This window comes from Polyodon spathula, chromosome 4 (assembly GCF_017654505.1).
Source record: "Polyodon spathula isolate WHYD16114869_AA chromosome 4, ASM1765450v1, whole genome shotgun sequence".
Lineage (NCBI taxonomy): Eukaryota > Metazoa > Chordata > Actinopteri > Acipenseriformes > Polyodontidae > Polyodon > Polyodon spathula.
The window spans coordinates 4119618-4142037 of record NC_054537.1 but is presented as its reverse complement, the minus strand read 5'-3'; the positions used below and the strand labels follow the sequence as shown (position 1 = coordinate 4142037).

At 40.6% G+C, this 22420-nt stretch overlaps 1 protein-coding gene across 1 annotated transcript in view; it reads left to right on the top strand.

Moving 5' to 3' along the window:
- LOC121314073 (vasoactive intestinal polypeptide receptor 2-like) overlaps positions 1-21251 on the top strand; it is a 68483-nt gene extending 47232 nt beyond the window's left edge. The window contains exons 5-13 of the mRNA XM_041246895.1: positions 6806-6903; positions 8103-8244; positions 9246-9396; positions 11931-11991; positions 12337-12409; positions 16745-16836; positions 17412-17535; positions 17627-17668; positions 20270-21251. Coding sequence (XP_041102829.1) covers positions 6806-6903; positions 8103-8244; positions 9246-9396; positions 11931-11991; positions 12337-12409; positions 16745-16836; positions 17412-17535; positions 17627-17668; positions 20270-20440 — 954 coding nt within the window. The 3' untranslated portion in view covers positions 20441-21251. The remainder of the gene's footprint in view (positions 1-6805; positions 6904-8102; positions 8245-9245; positions 9397-11930; positions 11992-12336; positions 12410-16744; positions 16837-17411; positions 17536-17626; positions 17669-20269) is intronic.
- The last annotated feature ends 1169 nt before the right edge of the window (positions 21252-22420 follow it).

Here is a 22420-nt window from a genome sequence, read left to right as displayed (position 1 = left end):
TTGCTCAGTCGTGTGAGAAGGAGTCATTTGTAAAAGTAGCGATTTGTTTGAACAACATCAAACTTGAAAGGTTAAAGAGAACCTACGTCTACAATGTTTTTTATGTCGGTCAGTTTTTTGTTTTCATTGTCGTTGCATAAGCATTGTCCTGTGTACAGTACAGCAAGGCTCTACCAAGCTGCATTGTTTACTGTTGGCAAGGTGAGAATAAGCAGTACAAAAACTGGCAGGGAAGTCACTCTAACCATAGTTCAAAACTTCCAATACCAGAATAAATCGTTAGTCAAATAGCTAATCTCTTACTTGGCAAGAATAAATAAATTGAGCCAGAGTTCTCCTCCTCCTGCTTTTTGGCTTCATCTAACAGGGGATGGCAGCTATCCTATCCGTCAGCATCTTCACATATCTGCAAGCTAATTTATGGACAGGGGTACCTCGAAGGCGAGGAATGTAGTGTGCAATATGTACAATGCAGTCATGTTGTCTGGTCTGTTTAATCAATAATCTATTACATGAGATTCTCACTGAATCATGTTAGTGACTGAGTCTATGTTATGTGCATTAAGCACCAGCAGTTCCAGTACAGGCAGTACAACTATATGAACTAGGTTTTTGTCTTCTATGGATGGGAATTTGCAAATATGTCGTTTTAGTTTTTAACAAAAGGTTTTCAGATCAGAGCTATGATGCCCGAATTAGGCTCTCTCTTGAAATCTCTGGTGTATACTTGAAGTAGAATCGGTGACCCATGTGGTTCGAGGTTATTCTCATCAAGTATGCGATATGTTTTCCCATTAAACTGAAATATAAATAAACACAGTATTTTTGGGGGTGCAAAAGTTAAAGTCTTTTATTGCATTGTATTGTATTTCATGAATGGCTCTTCTGACCCTGCTTGCTGCTTTATTTTTTTCTAAACTGCCGGCTGTTTTCACAGAACAATGCTTCACGCTTATTTTCTTATGTAGCTGAAAAAACCTTAATGGGCTGAAATAATGAAAAACACATCAAAGCTTTTTACTATTGTTAAAATAAAATACATCCTGCATTCAAAAAGCTTTTGTCAAATCACAAATAATCATAAAGATACAATACAATAACTGGAAAGAAAAATAGTCAGTGTCTTATTCAGTAGCATACATTTTGTTGTACTGCATCAGGCTTCATATACTGTAGCCCCAGTCAACATAATATACTAAGACAGCTCTCCTAATTCATGCAACTAGGCAACATTTCAAAACAATCAGGACTGGGATCACACCTTTCTAATAGAAAAACACGAGTCATTGTAATTTAAATAGAGTGATTGTGATGGTTAACCACAAGAACATAGATTTTGTGAATTGTACCTATTTTATACCACACTGTGTAGAGACCAGACGCTTCATTTAGAATAAGGGAGACAATAAAGTAATTTATCTCTTCTTTCTACCTTTCTGTGAGTATCGGAGTGACGTTCCAAAGTTAGAGCACTGTAATATGAACAAGCAGTAACAAAACCTCCTTGAAACTTGGATGCTCAGAGAAATGCAAGCAAATCGCATTATAGGAATCTCTATGCCATTCACTTCCTTAAGGATTTTTTCTGCAGAATCACAGCCTTTCCCAAATAGTGGCAGTGAGTTCCAAAGAGTAGGGTTAGTGCAATGAACTGATGGAACAGCCAGCAGCCCAGCTCCTGAGGAACGGAGCTGACGCCCAGGGACATACAAATGCTATCAATCTGTCAAATATGAAGGACTAGTTCACTGGAAAGCTTTAAAGGTCATAGAAGCTTAAAAATGACCTGATAAGAAAACGGAAGCCAGTGTAGTAATTTTAGGACAGGCTTATAAAAATCAGGAAAGGTCAACTGCCATAAATAGTCATATTTTAAGTCAGCCTTTTCCAGGTAGCAGCAATGCCTGTCATTCTGATAATCTGTACTTATTCTATTTTCATAAAACCCTGCCCAGAGCATTAGAGCTGTACGGGATGTTTAGTGTTTGACCTGTCAACGGGCTCGAGTTGTCACCTCAAAAGCTTGATACTGTTCACCAACAGGCTCCTTTCCAGATCAATGATAGTCTATAAAGAGTTAAAAAAACAGACAAAAAAAACCCCCCTAAACTCCCTTCTTTTCCACTGCAGCTTTAAACTATGTGGCATCTGAACATTTCAGGAATTGATATCAGCATGTCTGGCTGTGATTACTTTTCATACTTAAAGGGCACATCAGCACTACATGAACGATAAAGCATAAACTATCCCACCTTGTGTTCTGAATGTATTTGGTCGCTGTATAATAATCTGTGTGCACCCAAACATCTGCATAATGCCACACTACTATGTCCAAAATCACTGTTCTGGAACATATCTACTGAGCCAAAAAAACTTCAGCATATACAGTGGCTTGCGAAAGTATAGACCCCCCTTGGCATTTTTCCTGTTTTGTTTTATTTGGCCAGTATCACAAACTGTTTCTTTTTCATTACATTGCTCAATCAAGCCTAAGTGAATTCAATTTAGACTATTAATAGAAATGTGTTTATTGATCCACGGAATAATAAAAAAAAAGACTTAAAGCTACAAAAAATATTTTAGGCACCCTGCTTTTCTATAATTTAGCTTAGAAACACATGGTGGTAGGTTAGGGTTAGGGTTGCATGAAATAAAATAAAAACTGCTAGATCCCTTTTTGTCCACATTATCGATGTTCAGTCATCATTCATTGTGGCCTACATACCGATATATTCTTAAACAGCAGTTAATGTCTTTTTTATGCATTAAAATGCAGTGCCAGAGAAAGCAAACTTGCAAATGTGCTTATTGAGTTAGGCAGCCTGTTTATTTTACAGTAATTTAGAAGGACAAAATTGCATATACCCATGTGTCACAAGACATTGAAAAGCCTATTCCCGCCAGATGCAATGCAATTTGTCCTGCGATAAAATTATACTTTTGCTGCGACAATATCTTTCACACCAGGAAGTGGCGACAGGCACACGCGACATGATAAGTGACTCTGATTAGTCATTGGTCAGTTCCCTAGCCTCCACGTGACAAAAATCGCAAAAATAGACACCAATGCTATTTTCTTTGCATAGCTTCAATGTCACACCATAGCATCGCAGACAATGTGAATGGTTTGTATCACAAGTACATGTTCTGTTCTTTTTGTGGTGGTGTGGTACATCACATTCAAGAAAATAAATAAATAAATGCAGAAGTTGTGTTAGTGGCAGAAAGTGACTGGTTTATGCACAGTTTATAGAGATTCAGGTTACAATTTTTGTAGATTTTTGTAGATTTTTGTAGATGCTTGATTTTTTTGAGGATGCAACATCGATAATGGATAATTGCAAAGCATATGACATGGTTTATTTAGATTTCCAGAAATCTTTTGACAAAGTCCCGCACAAAAGATTAATTCTCAAACTGAACGCAGTAGGAATTCAAGGAAACACATGTACATGGATTAGGGAGTGGTTAACATGTAGAAAACAGAAAGTACTGATTAGGGGAAAAACTTCAGAATGGAGTGTGGTAACCAGTGGTGTACCACAGGGATCAGTATTAGGTCCTCTGCTATTCCTAATCTACATTATTGATTTACATTCTGGTATAGTAAGCAAACTTGTTAAATTTGCAGACGACACAAAAGTAGGAGGAGTTGCAAACACTGTTGTAGCAGCAAAGGTCATTCAAAATGATCTAGACAAGATTCAGAACTGGGCAGACACATGGCAAATGACATTTAATAGAGAAAAGTGTAAGGTACTGCATGCAGGAAATAAAAATGTACATTATAAATATCATATGGGAGATACTGAAATTGAAGAAGGAATCTATGAAAAAGACCTAGGAGTTTTTGTTGACTCAGAAATGTCTTCATCTAGACAATGTGGGGAAGCTATAAAAAAGGCTAACAAGATGCTCGGATACATTGTGAAAAGTGTTGAATTTAAATCAAGGGAAGTAATGTTAAAACTGTACAATGCACTAGTAAGACCTCATCTTGAATATTGTGTGCAGTTCTGGTCACCTCGCTATAAAAAAGATATTGCTGCTCTAGAAAGAGTGCAAAGAAGAGCGACCAGAATTATTCCGGGCTTAAAAGGCATGTCATATGCAGACAGGCTAAAATAATTGAATCTGTTCAGTCTTGAACAAAGAAGACTACATGGCGACCTAATTCAAGTATTCAAAATTCTAAAAGGTATTGACAGTGTCGACCCAAGGGACTTTTTCATCCTGAAAAAAGAAACAAGGACCAGGGGTCACAAATGGAGATTAGACAAAGGGGCATTCAGAACAGAAAATAGGAGGCACTTTTTTACACAGAGAATTGTGAGAGTCAGGAATCAACTCCCCAGTAATGTTGTTGAAGCTGACACCCTGGGATCCTTCAAGAAGCTGCTTGATAAGATTCTGGGATCAGTAAACTACTACAACCAAACTAGCAAGATGGGCCGAATGGCCTCCTCTCGTTTGTAAACTTTCTTATGTTCTTTCTTATGTTCTTAATTTGAAAAGCAAGCTCCATACAAGCCTTGTTTTACGAATAGTGCCACAAGCTCAAAAACTCTGGACAAGTCTTCGAGGCTGTTGGAATTCCAGATGAATGTGTTCACTGCAGTAACACTTACAGTGGAGAAAATTATTTATATTTTCCTGAGGATAATGAAACCAGTAAATGTATATTTATTTTACTTTTAAGTGTTAGATGTTTATTATTACACTTTGTACACAGCAGTGCAGAATGTATTCTAAGGGCCCTATATTCAAACAATTATGAGTATTGTTACCAGACATCCTGGGAAAACTGGGATTCCTTTTTTTCTAAGAACCAAAGCTCACAATTTGCAGAGTCATGGGCATTCCCAGAGTGTAGCGTCCCAACTGCTATATTCAAAGAGGAAGACAAGCATGAACCACATTAAAATCTTTTCCTTTTGCTGCAGTTTCAGTTTGGAATGCATTGCCAATGGAACTTTGATCAGAGACTTCCCATCGTCAATTTAATGTGTTGTTTCATTATCCGAAGAAGCCCCGTGTATGTGTATCTTGTTTATAGTTTTAAATGTGTATTCTGTGTTTTACGTGATTGTAATTTGAAGCTGTTGGACGCCTGTAAACAAGATAATTATAGCTCATACTGCCTTTTTCCAATAAAAATTTTAAACAAAAATCCTTAGCAACTAATTAAAAGGGACAGACACCCGTATTCTGTATTTATAAAAAAAAAGTGGAAAACAAGGAGGGCATTGTCCAGGTGCTGCACTGCTGTTACAGATCCTGTCCCCTGTGGGTGAGATTGCATGAGGTTAAAAGATCTATGAGCCTGGTTCTTCTGCATCGTGGTTCAGACGATCGCTTGCGGTGTGCAGGGTCGCCGGTTCACACTCAGCCTCTGCCCTGTTACATGAAGAGTAAACTGGCCTTTTAAGTTCAGCTCAACCTATCTTGGCACCTCACATATTATCCATGGTCTCAGTGCACATCATTTTACACAAAGACTTTTTTTTTTTTTTTGCTGTGCATTGTTTTACATTCAGAAACTTAACTAGCCTACCTACTGCAGCAATTCAGTAAAACAAGGCTTTTTGAAATTATTATGTGTTTGACAATAACACAGCATCCCAAGTTTGAAGAAATCTAGAAACACTGACTCAATTTTCCAACAGAAACTAATTTCAATCTCAATTTCTAAGCAAGTTTTCAGAAATGAAAGTATATTGCTATCCCTGAATACATAATGGTCCTCTCTTCAAAAATAGGCAAAGGTTTTGTACAGGGGAATTGCTCACCAAATGTTATCCGTTTACTACCAATGAAGAATAGCAAGTTGGGGTATTTGTCCTTCTTTTAACCTCAAAAATAAGTATCCAAGATTGAATGCTGAGCTGTTTTATAGGATAGAAAACCAGAAGATTCATTTCAAGCAGGGACCTTGCTTGATATATATATGTAAAACACTATAACAAACAAAACACACCCAGTACATACAACAGCTGGTGGCCTTCTAAATACTCCAATACTTTGTGTACACTACTTTCATTAGCTTCATGCACAATTCAAATAACACTGCTGTAAAAATAAATAAAATTGTGTCTGTGTGTGTCTTTCTTGGGTTTCATAGAGCATCGCAGATTAAAAATGAGAGGCCTAATTTATCATTCCTAGTGGTGAGATACAGTGTCAGTACATTTTTAGATAACACTGAAGAAACACTGAAGTCATTCAGATGAAACCTGGTGTATAGTACTAGGTACACACTGTTAGCCACATTGAGCTCTGTCCAGCTCAGGGGGACTGGCAAGGCTGAGATCGTGAAACCCACTAAAGCTACAGTAAACTGTATAACACACTAATCCACAGTGACAGAAATGTGCACAAACATATCTCAGACCTGCATACATGTACTAAAATAACCTTTATTCACTGCTTAACCACAATACTGGTATTGGAGCTTCACCCTTTAATCATGAGGGCCATAGACTTAGCAGGAGCCCTGGATAAGGGCATCTGCTAAGAAATAAATAATAATAAATCAAATAATAACATATTACTGCTTTTAAGAGTTCATGACTTGCACTCTGTACAGTAAACCTGGAGAAACACGAATATACACAAATACAGCTGAGTGCTCACGAACAGCTTCAATTGTGATAGACTTATAAAACTACCATATGTTTACTGTTTATATAGAAAGTATTTCAGGCCTCAGTTATTACTGTATGTTAAAAATGTTACAAAACCATGCAACTGCCACTGAAAAACACATTGCAGTTTTTATCATAGCATCTCTTGTTTGTTCTCATAGTTGACATTTTACAAGGTGGTGAAGGCTCTTTACACGCTAGGATACAGCACATCTCTAATTGCCCTCACCACAGGGAGTGCAGTCCTTTGTGTTTTCAAGTAAGTGTTATACATGTTTGCAATACAATCATTGATACTCAACACACCCTTAGGCTGGAGATGCACAAGCAATTTGTAAGAATTTGTTTTCTTGGCAACTTAAATTAACAGTATAAATTGAGCGTGTTATCAACAAATTTCCAATTGGCAATCAAGTTGCTAGAATAGACCACTGCTCTATTTTCAGAAATTCAGTTGACAAGTTTTCTACGGGCTGCGTGTGTTTAGCCAATGATATTGCATTTTCTAATCACCTGATTTCACTCTCAGTTTTGCTAAATAGGAAGTATGGCTACAGACAAGCGGACTCATGAGGACACTTTGCAATTGATTGATTTTTTTCACAGTAGAAAATGTTTATGGGATGTTTGATGAGCGGAATATAAAAGCTGCTATAAAAAAAAAAAAAAGACAAATATAAGGAATTACCAAATATTTTCAGGAAATCACCAGCAGAGGTAAAAGACAAACTGAAGAATTTTCCTTCTCCCTTCAAAATACTGAGTTCAGAGGCTCTTCAGTTTGTTTTTTACCTCTGCTGCTCCACACTCAAGGTTTTCTATGTCGACTTTTTTCAAAATGATTCCAATTACTATAGCAGCTGCTGAAGCATGTTTACTGAGCACAGGCTCCATTTTAAATTTGCTTAAAACAACTGTCGATGTCCCGTGTGTGTGTGGCACATTTAGTAACAGAAATGGTCCATTTTTTGTAGTCAACTAGAATTTACAGTAAAAATTGCTTGTGTATCTCCGACCTTACAATTGGTCCAATAATTGTTCCAATGCTTTCCAAGTAAACAAAGCAACAAAAAAAAACAAAAAAAAAAACAGCATAACTATTAGGGCTGTGCTAGATTTTTTTTTTTTAGATATCTTTGATCTGGCTGGGATTTGCATTCAGAAAGCTAAATTAAATATATTTTCTAACACAGTTTAACATTTAGCGCAAATCTACATAAATGGATAAACACTCAAAGCTATGAAGCCTGAATGTTACTAGAGTAACTTACTAGAGTAACAGTTCCACTATATTTTGGGTATAAAATATGTAAATATTTAGAGTAACCACAGTGTACCTCTAGCCATTTTGTAACAAAGTTGGTCTGTACTGTAAATGCTGACTTTTGGAAAAAGATAAAGGCACAGTGAAAGACAAGAGGGTAATTGAAAATGTTTCTCTTTTTTTTCTGCACACAGAAAGCTTCACTGCACACGAAATTACATCCACCTGAACCTGTTCTTCTCTTTCATTTTGAAAGCAGTCTCTGTTTTAGTAAAGGATAAGATTCTTTATTCAGACACCAATTCCATTCAGTGTACAGAGGAGAATCCTTCACTGGTTAGTAAACTTCCTTCTTTCCTCGCGAGCGACACCTCCAGTTGAATATACTCTTAATCATGTCCGCTAATATGACTCTGTTTCATGTTTTGTGCTTTTACATACTGTAGATTGTGGGGTCTGTTTTAGTGAACTAATGAGTGGCTGATCTCAATATGGACACCTTTTAATTCTATAGGAATCCTTCTTGGTTTCACCCCAGTGCTGATCTTAGGACCCGATGCTGTTTAGATTACCGAAAAGGACCCCAGGTGGTGTCCTGTTTCTTTCCAAATCAAATGTTATTTGAAGCTGGATGACAATAGGTCTGCTTTACTTTCAAGCTATGGGAGGGGGGCACAATTTCATTTAGTGCAAGCCCTTCCAGCTAGATCCATTGCCAAGTCATTCCTATAGTAAATCAATTCATGAGCATGGTCTCACTGATGGGGAAGCAGTTACCTGAAGGAGATAGTCTTGAGAACACAAACCTCTGCAGTCACCCTGCAAGAATGCCCAGGGATTGACCACAACATTTTCATTCTGGGTTTTTTATTTTTTTTGTTTTGTGGAGTTTACTGGGTTTTTTTGGTTTCAAAGAAGCATTTTTAAACTTTTTTTTTTTTAAAGCAAATGTCAGAAGACATCACATCTGCAAACTGAGGTCATGTAGCTTCCACATGCAAAGAGCAGCAGCAAATCAGAATCATTTACTTTTGGAGCACAGCAGGACATTATGGGCCCTATTTTTGAAACATGTTGAAACCTATAAGAATTAGACCACCCAAGTGACCCCTGTTAATAGTATTAGGAAATGGTTACTTAGTGTGAACTGAATTACAGTTGAAATAAATAAGTGAAGAAACAATGAAATGACCATGTAGATAAACACAATGTTCTCAGACAAACACCACTGAAGCACTGTACTTTATTTTATTATTATTATTATTATTATTATTATATATTATTATTATTACAATGTCAACAATTCCCACTGTAATTTTGTCTTTCTGTTATTTCAGATTGGCTGCAAGGCAATCTTGGTGATTTTCCAGTACTGCGTTATGGCAAACTTTTTCTGGCTCTTAGTTGAAGGCCTGTACCTTCACACTCTCCTTGTTGTTATATTCTCTGAAAATAGACACTTTATAGTGTATCTCCTGATCGGGTGGGGTAAGATGTGTTAAATATAACATTTTTAAAATGTCATGATAAACTCTTGCATTCCAACAGTGACATTGTGTTGAGAGCCGCATGGCATTTCCCCACATGTAATCCATGGCTGTTAAATGATTGGGTGTCATTCTAACCATTACAGTAGATGAACTAGATTCTATGGACTAGATTCTCAAAATCCAAATTGTCAATAGGAAGGTAAAAACACCAATAAAGAAACAACATCAGACTACTCCCAAGCACCTGAGGTAAATGTCTGAGTTGTATATTTCTGGTTTGTAAACTTTTTGGGTGTTTTTACTATCTGAAAAATAAATTGCTAATGATTTTTTGGAGTACAGGTAGATAGCTTTGAGAATCTATCCTATGTGTTTACCGCTGCAGATTTACAAACTTTGAAATGGTGTCATCCCTTTGAAAGTAATTGAGCAAAGGGGGTTCTAGCAGGGAACTCAGTTTAACCTAAGACCAAATCATGTAAACATCAATCACTTTCCAATATGAGATCTAATCATCAATCCAATAGTTACTATCTTATTTTTCCTTGATAAACAATATGTCCAATGATAGGCAAGAAAAGGATTGATATCTTACCTTAATCCCTACTGTGCGTCAGAGTTTGCCTCCACCACAGCCTCCACCTGCTTTCTGGCTTCATCTAACGGGGAAGGCAGCTATCCTGCCCCCATGCCCATGGCTTCTCACGGTCAACCTCTCACTTATCTGCAAACAAAGGCCAAAGAATGTAGTGTGAAATATGTGTAATGTAGTCATGTTGTCTAGTCACTGTTTTAATAAATAACACTATGTAACACAATTTTTGTTCCTGGGTAGTAAGTGTTATTTCCTAATTGCTTATGCCTCAAAAGTATAGAAAATGGCTATTATTCCCCACAAACTTTGCTTTTGTGACCAGGACAGTGATATTTTGAAATTTACCTATTTTCCAGAACATTCCAGATAGATTCAGTGCTGAGTAAACTTGGAGTAACTTCTAGAACTTTCCAGTAATATAAATAGTAGTATAAATACAGGGGCCTTAAGCCCACCAGTTCAGTTTAGTTCCAGCTGCCTAAGTGGATACATATCTGCACTATGTAAAACAATTTTTGTTCTTGGGTAGTAAGTGTTATTTCCTAATTGCTTATGCCTCAAAAGTATAGAAAATGCTATTATTCCCCACAAACTTTGCTTTTGTGACCAGGACGGTGATATTTCAAAATATCACTATCTCCAATGGGGAAACGGGCAAATGTGTGTCTTTTCGTTCACATAAAGTCAGAAAAAAACAACATATGAATCCAAATGAACATGTATTTATACTAAAGTAATACAAAAATGACTACAAAAGATTTAGAAGTGTGCTAAGCCTGCATTCAGAGTTGTGGAAAGCAGCAGCAGTATTCTATTTTGTGTTATTAGGAGAGTGTCATGGATGTAATGCAAAGCCAGGGAGAGAGTGTGGGAGAAAGGTGATCTCTTTTTCATTGTGTGAAGCTAAATAAAATAACCCTCATTCACTGCTGCACAACTAGTAACAATGTTCAGATACTGAGGGATCTTGAAGACTGAAGGAACTGCATTCCCCCAACTGTATTTCAAGGTTTAATTACTTATAACAACACAACATGAAGTGCTTTCATAATGTGAAAAGGATCAACCTTATGAAGGTGGGTTTTTAAGAAGTCCAAGTTAAACAAGAGGCAGCTGGGTTAATGCCCTCCCTCTTCTGATAAACTCAAACTCAAACTTTGCTCTTATGTGCAGTACTGTATGAACTCAATGTGTCTATCGTGACCATTTTACAAATATTTGTATAGAGCTGATTAACTTGTATAACTATGTATAAAATTTAATTAAGTAAGCATTTCACAATGTCTTGTTAATTTGCCTGGGGTGATAAAAGTGTAAGCTCTCATTTAACATCATATCATTTATCACCTATATCACTGGAGGTAACAATAGTCTTCCTCAGGGGGCATTTCATTTTCCACTGTGAGTCTGCAGTGCATTTTTAATATATGAGTCAGTCAAAATAATAAGAGGCGAGGTTGGATAGTAAATATGACGTTAACTTTATATACTGTATTTTGTTTAAATATAGCCAATACAGCATAAGTAAATAACATAAAATGTTTTTGAAGTTCATAGCACAAGTTTTTTTCTTTCTTTTGTAGTGTGTTTTGTAACTAATTTTCGGTTAAGTCACAGAATCTCCATTCAGAAGTTTTTTCATTCATCCATCTTATCTTCTTGTTAGGAGTGGAGGGCGTTCCTTTGAAAAGGGGCAGGACTGACAGTGATGTGAACCAATCACTGGTGTAAGGATGCGATGGCAATAGTTTCCTCCTATGACGAGGTTTTAACCAATCACAGGACAGAATTTCCAAGCAATGACTTTTTTTTTTTAATCACAACATTAGGGTCCTGGTATTTTCAAACAGTATGACAGATATGAACACTATGATTCTGTGGTTAACATATCTTCCCAGCAGTTATTAATTGTTTTGTGTTTATTTTGTTTTATTTAGGAATCCCAACAGTGTTTGTTATTACATGGACTTTGACAAGGATATACTTGGAGGACACTGGGTAAGTATAATTCTATTCCATGGTTGCTAAGAAACACCAGGCTGCTGAAACACAACCAAAGTGAGGCTTGGAACCTAGGCTTGATGGTGAACTGCAGTGCAGGAAGTGAAGCAGGAAGAAACAGGTTCAACTTACAAATCCATAACGTGGATGTTAAATCATCTGCATATCCTAAATTCTGAAGATTGTCTGACAAGAACTGATAGACATACTGAGCCTATGAAACATGCTGAAAGATAGAGGAATTATAACCAGTGATGATGTGGACAACATGACTGGAGCACATGCAGTTTGTGTAAAACTACAGCAACTGTTTTATTTGAATTATTTTTGTTTTATTTTCAGTTGCTGGGATACAAGTGATAAGTGGTGGGTTCCGTGGTGGGTTATCAGAGGACCAATTCTAGTTTCCATTGTAGTAAGTTTCCAACGAGCTTCATGGCCTACAGAATGAATGGGTTTCATTCCACAGAGAAACTACACAGCAGGCTCTCCAGAGAGCACACATTGATGTTTCTAATTGTGCCTCGTTTAGGAGAATGACATGCAATAAATTAGAAAGCATTGCTCTAATTATTATTGGGTAAATGATACAGCCTTTCAGCATCTCTTTGAGCCCTAAAGATTCCTGAATCCCGACCAATGGATGAATGCAAGCTTAGCCTGTTATCAATGTTACACTCACAACTTACCATGCTGATGTATAGTAGTGTAGATTTCTGATAATCTTTGCCTCCACGTCTTGCATTTACACTTATGTTCAATCTCACCTACAATCTATAAGCCTATGCATCAATCCGAGACAGATGCATAGACTTATATATGAATCCAAATGATTAAGTGCATTTTATCAGCTGTGTATGCAAGTAAAAGCCTATATATATATATATATATATATATATATATATATATATATATATATATATATATATATATATATGTGTGTGTGTGTGTGTGTGTGTGTGTGTGTGTGTGTGTGTGTGTCATTATACACAACACTCAGTATATATTAATGAGTTAGGTTTTTGGTTTTGTTTATTTTTGTTTTGGAGTTTAAAATAAACATACAGGTCTGCCCTGTTGAAAACCTACCTGTGCTTGTGTGGCGTGCCATTCCTTTTACACAAAAGATAAGTGAAGGCGGTCCTGCATGTGGCAAGCTCCCCCCGGGTTTGTCATATATGGTGTCAGTGACGGGATTCAAGCACTTCCACAGAGACTCAGAGGGGATTGTAGTTTAAAAATATAAAAATGGAAGCTGACTGGGGCCATTGTGGATTACCTGCGCCTGAGGAGCTGAGGTGTTTGCTGGATTTTTTTTGCCAAGTTCAGGCAACCACATAATTGGGGCTTGACGACAAGCTTGACCGCCTGGGAAGACTGGCTGTCTTCTTGCTCCTAGCACATACTCCCTGGTTCTAATGTGAGTATAGTGGTGATCCCTATCATTGCTGGAAGGAGAGCCTGGAGGACAGTGTGACAGATTGGTGTCGACTGTGTGAGCACTTTGGACATGGGTCGCAGGAATGTCCTGAGCCAGAGATGGACAGAGGGAAGGTGGAACTCCTAATACAGGAAGTGCTGTCCCTAATGGCTGTGAGGGAAGAGCCCGAGCATCCAGCGCCCAGAAGGGGGGAGCCTGAGCATCCAGAAGGAGGATGCCCGAGCGTCCAGCACCCAGATGGGGGCAGGCCGAGTGTCCACAGCCCACGATGGGGGAAACCTGCCTGTCCAGAACCCAAGAAAGAGCCGCACCAGTCTCCAGTGACCGAGGGAGAGCTGCACCAGTCTCCAGTGACCGAGGGAGAGCCGCACCAGTCTCCAGTGACTGAGGGGGAGCTGTACCAGTCTCCAGAGATAGAGAGGGAGACTACCTGCTACTCCTGCCTCCACCGCCAGAAGGAGACTACCTGCTGCTCCCGCCTCCACCGCCAGAGAGAGACTACCTGCCACTCCTTCCTCCACCGCCAGAGGGAGACTACCTGCCGCTCCCTCCTCCACTGCTAATGGGAGACTACTTGTTGCTCCCTACACCACTGCCAGAGGGAGACTACCTGCTGCTTCCTCCTCCACTGCTAGACGGATACTACCTGCTGCTCCCTCCTCCACCGCCAGAGAGAGACTACCTGCCACTCCTTCCTCCACCGCCAGAGGGAGACTACCTGCCACTCCTGCCTCCACCGCCAGAGGAAGACTACCTGCCGCTCCCTCCTCCACCACCAGAGGGAGATTACCTGCCACTCCTGCTGTCTCCAGCGCGAGAGGGAGACTACATGCTCCTCCCACCTCCAGCAACAGAGGGAGACTACCTGCCGCTCCCGCCTCCACCGCTAGAGGGAGATTACCTGCCGCTCCTGCTGTCTCCAGAATGAGAGGGAGACTACCTGCTGCTCCTGCTGCCGCCATCATGAGAGGGAGAAGCCCCACTGTTTCCAAAATGAGAGGGAGAAGCCCCGCTTTCTCCAACACGAGAGGGAGAAGCCCCGCTTTCTCCGGCATGAGAGGGAGATGCCCCGCTGTCTCCAGCACAAGAGGGAGAAACACTGCTGTCTCCAGCGTGAGAGGGAGAAGACCCGCTGTTGCCAAAACGAGAGGGAGAAGCCCCGCTGTCTCCAGCGTGAGAGGGAAAAGCCCCGCTGATGCCAAAGCAAGAGGGAGAAGCCCCGTTGTCCCCAGCATGAGAGGGAGGAACCCCGCTGTCTCCAGCCTGAGAGGGAGGAGAACCATTGTCTCCAGCGTGAGAGGGAGAAGCCCCACTGTTGCCAAAGCAAGAGGGAGAAGCCCTGCTGTTGCCAAAGCAAGAGGGAGAAGCCCCGCTGTCCCCAGTATGAGAGGGAGAAACCCCCCTGTCTCCAGAGTGAGAGGGAGAAGCCCCGCTGTCTCCAGCACGAGAGGGAGAAGCCCCGCTGTCTCCAGCACGAGAGGGAGAAACACCACTGTCTCCAGCGTGAGAGGGAGAAGCCCCACTATCTCCAGCATGAGAGGGAGAAACACCACTGTCTCCAGAGCGAGAGAAAGAAGCCCCACTGTCCCCAGCACGAGAGGGAGAAACTCCACTGTCTCCAGAGCGAGAGGGAGAAGCCCTGCTGTTGCCAAAGCGAGAGGGAGAAGCCCCGCTGTCTCCAGCGTGAGAGGGAAAAGCCCCACTGTCTCCAGCATGAGAGGGAGAAACCCTGCTGTCTCCAGCACTAGAGGGAGAAGCCCCACTGTCTCCAGCACCAGAGGGAGAAATCCCATTGTCCCCAGCATGAGAGGGAGAAGCCCCGCTGTTGCCAAAGCAAGAGGGAGAAGCCCCGCTGTCCCCAGCATGAGAGGGAGAAACCCCCCTGTCTCCAGAGCGAGAGGAAGAAGCCCTGCTGTCTCCAGCACGAGAGGGAGAAGCCCCTCTGTCTCCAGCATGAGAGGGAGAAACACCACTGTCTCCAGCACGAGAGGGAGAAGCCCCACTGTCTCCAGCATAAGAGGGAGAAACACCACTGTCTCCAGAGCGAGAGGAAGAAGCCCCACTGTCCCCAGCACGAGAGGGAGAAACTCCACTGTCTCCAGAGCGAGAGGGAGAAGCCCCGCTGTCTCCAGTATGAGAGGGAGAAGCCCCGCTGTCTCCAGCACGAGAGGGAGAAACCCTGCTGTCCCCAGAATAAGAGGGAGAAGCCCCACTGTCTCCAGCATGAGAGGGAGAAGCCTCGCTGTCCCCAGCATGAGAGGGAGAAGCCCCACTGTCTCCAGCACGAGAGGGAGAAACACCACTGTCTCCAGCGTGAGAGGGAGAAGCCCCGCTGTTGCCAAAATGAGAGGGAGAAGCATTGCGGCCAGTGGAGTCTACAGGACAACAGCTGGGCCAACACTGCATTTGCTGCTGAGGGGAGCCCGACGAAAGCCAGTTGCACATCTATCGCTGCCGTCACCCCCCAAGGGTCTGCTACTGTTGCTGTCGCCTTCCGGGGATGCCTGCACGTCACCACCCGGGCATGCCTGCACCTCACTGCCTGGGGATGCCTGCTTGTCATCACACAGGGATTTGTGGTGTTTACCAGCAGCAGTTCCGCTGCCGGAAATTCTGGGACCGGAGCCCAGGAAGAGGGAGCCTCCGGCTACAGAGAAGGGTGGGGGATGGTCAGGAAACTGCCTCCACTTGTTGCCGTTCACTGCCAGAGTGTGCAGAGCCGCTGCCACTGCCGCAGTGTCCCGCACTGAAGGCAGCATTACCGCTGTCTATGCCACCACCAATTTCAGAGTGCACCGTTGCAAGATCAACTTTTCCGCTGACAGCATGTTCACTGCTTGAGAAGCCAGCATGGCTGCTGTTATCATTTCCACTGGCAGCATTTCCCTTTCCAGGATTGCCCCTGCCGGAAGAGCCAGCCTGGTCACTGTCAGCATTGCCAATGCCAGTGTGGTCATTGGGAGAGGCCCTCACACTGTGGCTGCCACCTATAAACCCATTGTTGCCTCTGTTTGTGGGCAGAGACGAGGAAAGAGACTTTTGGGACTTTAAGGGATGAGGTGGCCGTGGAATGGCTGTGTGTGCTTTGCATGGGGGGGGGGGGGGGGGGGGGGGGGAGCGAGAGTTCTGCCTGTAAATATTGTGGTATTTGTGTGTGTTTTGGCAGTGATTGGCAGGGATGGAGTTAATTCCTGTCCCTGCCAAAAACATGTGAGACTGTGGCTGCTCCTTAATTGAATAATTAATTGATACATAGTCATAAATAGATATAAGATGTGGGTCAATGACTCAGGCTCCTCTTTTTTGCAGGTAAATTTCATCCTATTTATTAGTATAATCAGAATCCTGGTTCAGAAGTTAAGGTCACCAGATGTTGGAGGCAATGATCAGTCTCAGTACAAGTAAGCTGTAAGCTAATTAATCAGCATACTGTCTATAAACACATGTGATTTATTTTACTTGTTTGAACATGCTTTAAGTCTTCTGAATTTCATGAGTGAAAACAACCCTATAAGCAGAAGAACAGGGATGCATGCATCCATAGGCAGGCCGCAGCAGTTTATTTATGTCATATGTGTTCCATTATATTTGACTCCGGTGTATTTGCCAAAACCAATGTATTTGGTTTATTTAATTACTATGTGTACTTTAGAAGAAAATGTTTTTCCTCATCTGTCATCTAAAACATTATTGCATAACTTGCTGAAAACTAGTCACAGCACGCCACTGGCATGAACAGCCTCTAAACTCATTATCGCACTGTAATGTGTTTAAGTAAGCATATGTTTAAGATCAAGTCTAGGGATTCTTGGGGGGCGTTTTATTTATGGAAATTGGGGAAGCTGTAAATCGTTCCACAGTGTAAATGCAGCTTCTTTTAATGATCTTCCTACTACTGGCATTACAGTATGTGCCTAAATGCTAACACTGCCAAAAGATGGTGCAGTTGTTATTTGTGTTGTGGTTTCTCTTTCAGGAGACTGGCGAAATCCACACTGCTGCTTATCCCACTGTTTGGAGTTCACTACATCGTGTTTATTTCACAGCCCGATGCCAGCGAATATCAGATCGTCTTTGAATTAGCCATTGGGTCTTTCCAGGTAAAACACTCTTTTTCTTAAATGTGTCAGAAGTATTGCTTTTTTAAAGTTAAAAAGTTGCATTAATAATATGAAATATTACTCATTACAGGGGCTGGTTGTTGCTATTCTCTACTGCTTTTTGAACAGTGAGGTAAACAATTTTTTTTTTATTAATGTATTAGTCTTGATAACTGCAGTCCTTAAAAAGAATATACTGTACCAATCCAGAAGACAATTTCATGTACACACAAAGGTTGATATACTGCAAGCAAATACAATGCCAGGTTTCATCAGTGACATCACCCCGTTATGTGTTGCATAGCCTCGTCACATGACCCTACAGTAAACCTGGTTTACAAACAAAGAATGTTGTGCTTTGATTCCCGTGATTGTTGCTAAATGGCTGAATAGCTGCACACGCTCTCACCTGTCTTTAATAGGGCTCTCACAGCACGTTACCACAAACATCTGCATACAGTACCCTGCACAATTGCATTCGCCAGTGTACTACAATAACATATAAAACAAAAAATGACTAGTGTATTTACTAGTGTTAAGTCAAGTTATAAAATAATTACAATGTTAATGTTTTTACATGTTCTTATAACACTATTTCTTCTTCTTTTTCTTCTTCTTGTTCTTCGTGTTAACTGCCTAATATTACACTGCACACAAATATAAACGCAACATGCAACAATTTCAAAGATTTTACTGAGTTGCAGTTCATATAAGGAAAACAGTCAATTGAAATAAATTCATTAGGCCCTAATCTATGGATTTCACAGATATGCATCTGTTGGTCACAGATACCTTAAAAAAAAAGAAAAGGTAGGGGAGTGGATAAGAAAACCAGTCAGTATCTGGTGTGACCACCATTGTGGCCTGTGGAATGTTGTTCCACTCATCTTCAATGGCTGTGCGAAGTTGCTGGATATTTGCTGGAACTGGAACACACTGTCATACACGTTGATCCAGAGCATCCCAAACATGCTCAGTGGGTGACATGTCTGGTGAGTATGCAGGCCATGGAAGAACTGGGACATTTCCAGCTTCCAGGAATTGTGTACAGATCCTTGCGACATGGGGCCGTGCATTATCATGCTGAAACATGAGGTGATGGCGGCGGATGAATGGCACGACAGTGGGCCTCAGGATCTCGTCACGGTATTTCTGTGCATTCAAACTGCCATCGATAAAATACAATTGTGTTCATTGTCCATAGCTTATGCCTGCCCATACCATAACCCCACCGCCACCATGGGGCACTCTGTTCACCACGTTGACATCAGCAAACCGCTCGCCCACACGATGCCATACATGCTGTCTGCCATCTGCCCGGTACAGTTGAAACCGGGATTCATCCATGAAGGGTACACTTCTCTAGCATGCCAGTGGCCTTCGAAGGTCAGCATTTGCCTACTGAAGTCGGTTACGACGCCGAACTGCAGTCAGGTCAAGACCTTGGTGAGGACGACGAGCACGCAGATGAGCTTCCCTGAGACGGTTTCTGACAGTTTGTGCAGAAATTCTTCGGTTGTGCAAACCCACAGTTTCATCAGCTGTCCAGATGGCTGGTCTCAGACGATCCCGCAGGTGAAGAAGCTGGATGTGGCGGTCCTGGGCTGGCGTGGTTACACGTGGTCTGCAGTTGTGAGATCGGTTGGACGTACTGCCATATTCTCTAAAATGACGTTGGAGACGGCTCATGGTAAATAAATGAACATTCAATTCTCTGGCAACAACTCTGGTGGACATTCCTGCAGTCAGCATGCCAAAACATGAGACATCTGTGGCATTGTATTGTGTGAGAAAACTATACATTTTAGAGTGGCCTTTTATTGTCCCCAGCACAAGGTGCACCTGTGTAATGATCATGCTTTTTAATCAGCTTCTTGATATGCCAGACCTGGCAGGTGGATGGATTATCTTGGCAAAGGAGAAATGCTCACTAACAGGGATGTAAACAAATTTGTGCACAAAATGTGAGAGAAATAAGCTTTTTGTGCTTATGGAACATTTCTTTTATTTCAGCTCATGAAACATGGGACCAACACTTTACATGTTGTGTTTACATTTTTGCTCAGTGTAAATCCTTGAAGTTTTTGTTGCATATATCTTACCCATATATCTTTTGCACTTGCATTAGCTACACTGGTCTCAGACGGTCAGTTTTAAAAAAGACACTTGCTGTAGCAAGCATGTATTGTGTTTGAAAAACTGAAATCTGATACAACACTAAATTAATGAACGTTCTCAGTGTGCTTGACTTGCCTTTCATGAAGTCTTACTGGTTTACTTCCTTGGTCACCCCAGCAGTGTCTTCTGGCTCAAAGCATGTTACTGGCTGAAAGCATGTCAGCCAATAAGGGAAGAAGGAAGCAGCTGATTGGTTATTGAGAGGTCTGGTGCCAGTGAAGGGGTGGGGGCAATTTCAACCTTGTGAAATGACCCAGGAAGGTCAAGACAGTCTAAAAGCATGGCAAGCAGACATTTCTTTGAGGAATTGGGTTTTAAAATAAAAAATAATTTCCTAAAACATGTTTCTTTCAAAACTGTACTTTTGTGACCTATAATGTATATAGTGGAGAATATTTTGTTGATGTTTAAAATGTTAGAGGTGCATGCATTTCTACTAAACTTAAACATATAGTATATGTAGTATGTATTTAAATGCTTTATCAGTGTGACCAGCTATAATGAGGCAAACATTGCATATCACCCTGTTTTTCTTTCTTACAAAATTTAATTTCAGGTACAAAGTGAGGTGAAAAGGAAATGGCGCTTGTGTTTGCACCTGTATGTGAGCCGAGATTACAGGCTGCACAACTCGTCCATTGCCAGAAACGGCTCTGGCAGTGTGTCTGATTTCCACCGCAACTCCAGGACTCAGTCCTTCCAGCAGACAGAAACTTCAGTTATATAACCCAAGCGTCCTGAACCCCCGCCATTGCAGTTGTGTATGAGAGCATTGTTGTGTCGGTCTTCGTTTTACATTGAGGACCGTTATTTGCAGAAATATAAATGTGAACATAACTGTGTATATGGCACCAAATTTAATGATTAAAAGGTTGTATTGCAAAAATAATACCAAAAGATGTATATGTTTAAAATTGTTACGTGTATTTACAATTTTAATAAAAATACAATAATTTAGCAACTAACCCTAAACAATATCTTTATAAACCTTACTTGATATTAAGACCCGGGTGTAATTTGCTCCATTGAAGTTAGAAAATTAAAAACATTGTTCCTTAAGACATAAGACATGCAGTACAGGGCTTGATTCTCAGGGGTAGATGTACTAAGATGGGCCAGTCGCAATGCAAAACTACTGCAATTAGAATTTTTGTTGCGACAATTTGCCAAGTATACATTTTGTCGTATGTACTGAGAGAAAGTATGTTAATGAAGAGAGCCACAGTATACTCATTTAAATATTTGTTGCATCATCTTAGAGAGAGCTCTAGCATTGCAAGAGTTGTGTCGTTTTTTCAAATAAATAATAAAAGGCAGTTTAATCCCATCAGATTATATACCTTCACCCCCAAATAAAAAACAGGTTTCTATCAAAAAGATTTTCATGTTTGTTCGACATGAGAAGGTGTCAGGATTTTTAAAAAATACAGTAAAATTGCACACACAAACATCTGTAATGCTCAATGCATTTCAAATGTATAAATCATTGTGTTGAAATTACACTCTCAGGTGTTTTGGGTAGGCTACACGTTACATTATAATATATTAATCTGTACAGTAGACCTATACAGTATACAGTACAGTAGTAAAATCAAATGAACACCTAGAGCACTTTCTTTTTACTTTAGCATGTAGGCTACCGCATTTTGTACATTGCTGTACAATGCGAACAAAAGATTATTTTAAATTGAGACTAAATTACGTTAGTGTTTTTTTAATTATTATTATTTTTAACTTGGCCCACTTAGTAGCCTAGACATCTAACACAAAATAGATCATGGTGCTGCACTGACAAGTTATGATTCTTACAGGAGGACAGTCACTTATTGTTAATACGAATTTCAAGGGACCAGCGACAAATTTTGCATTATACCACTAATTTGTATTATCATAAGTGGCCTGTATGACAAATGCATATGTCAGTTTTCATTTAAATTAGTCAGTGGTGCAGTGCTAAACTGCACAATTACAAACCACCTGCACATTAACAGAACAGGTGTGTTTCCTATTCCCATACAGATGCTCAGAATGAGCTGGAGGGGTTAGAGGCACATGTGTGCAGTCTATTACTCCCATCACACTGGGGAAACCACAAATGTGTTTTCAAGGCTTGTAAGTATGCCCTGCTTTTAGGAAAAATTAGGTACTTCAGTGTTCGCTTCACAAACACATTGAGCACATCTGGCAGCACATGAGAAAAACCAGACTGGGAAATGCCAGCAACAATTGCGACTGTTTAAAACATGCTTTCAAAAGTTCTTAACAAATTGATGCAATTGTAAGTGTTGCAGCTTCGGTACATCTCATTGTATAATTTGAGAACCCTTATTTACGCTATCATCACCCAATTTTTGTGAATTTATGCAGGAACGGCAATAATTACATTTTCATCTAAGGCTGAACCACAAAGAAAAACTGCTGCCACGAAGCATTCCCTAAAAACATTCCCAGCTTGTCAAGTACAGTTAGACTTTCGACTGGTTTGCAACTGGTTTGGGACTATTGCGACAGCTGCAACACCTTAGTGCATCTACCCCTCAGCGTCTTTACTCATAAATGTCATTAGCAGTTTGTTTTGTAAACAACTAAATGACCAGATCAGAAACGAATAACTCGGACATTCAGTGTATTATATGTGAATACTCCAAAGTTGTTTCTTATTTATTGTTTTTTTTTTTTTTTTCGGAGGGGTTGAAAATCAAAGGAT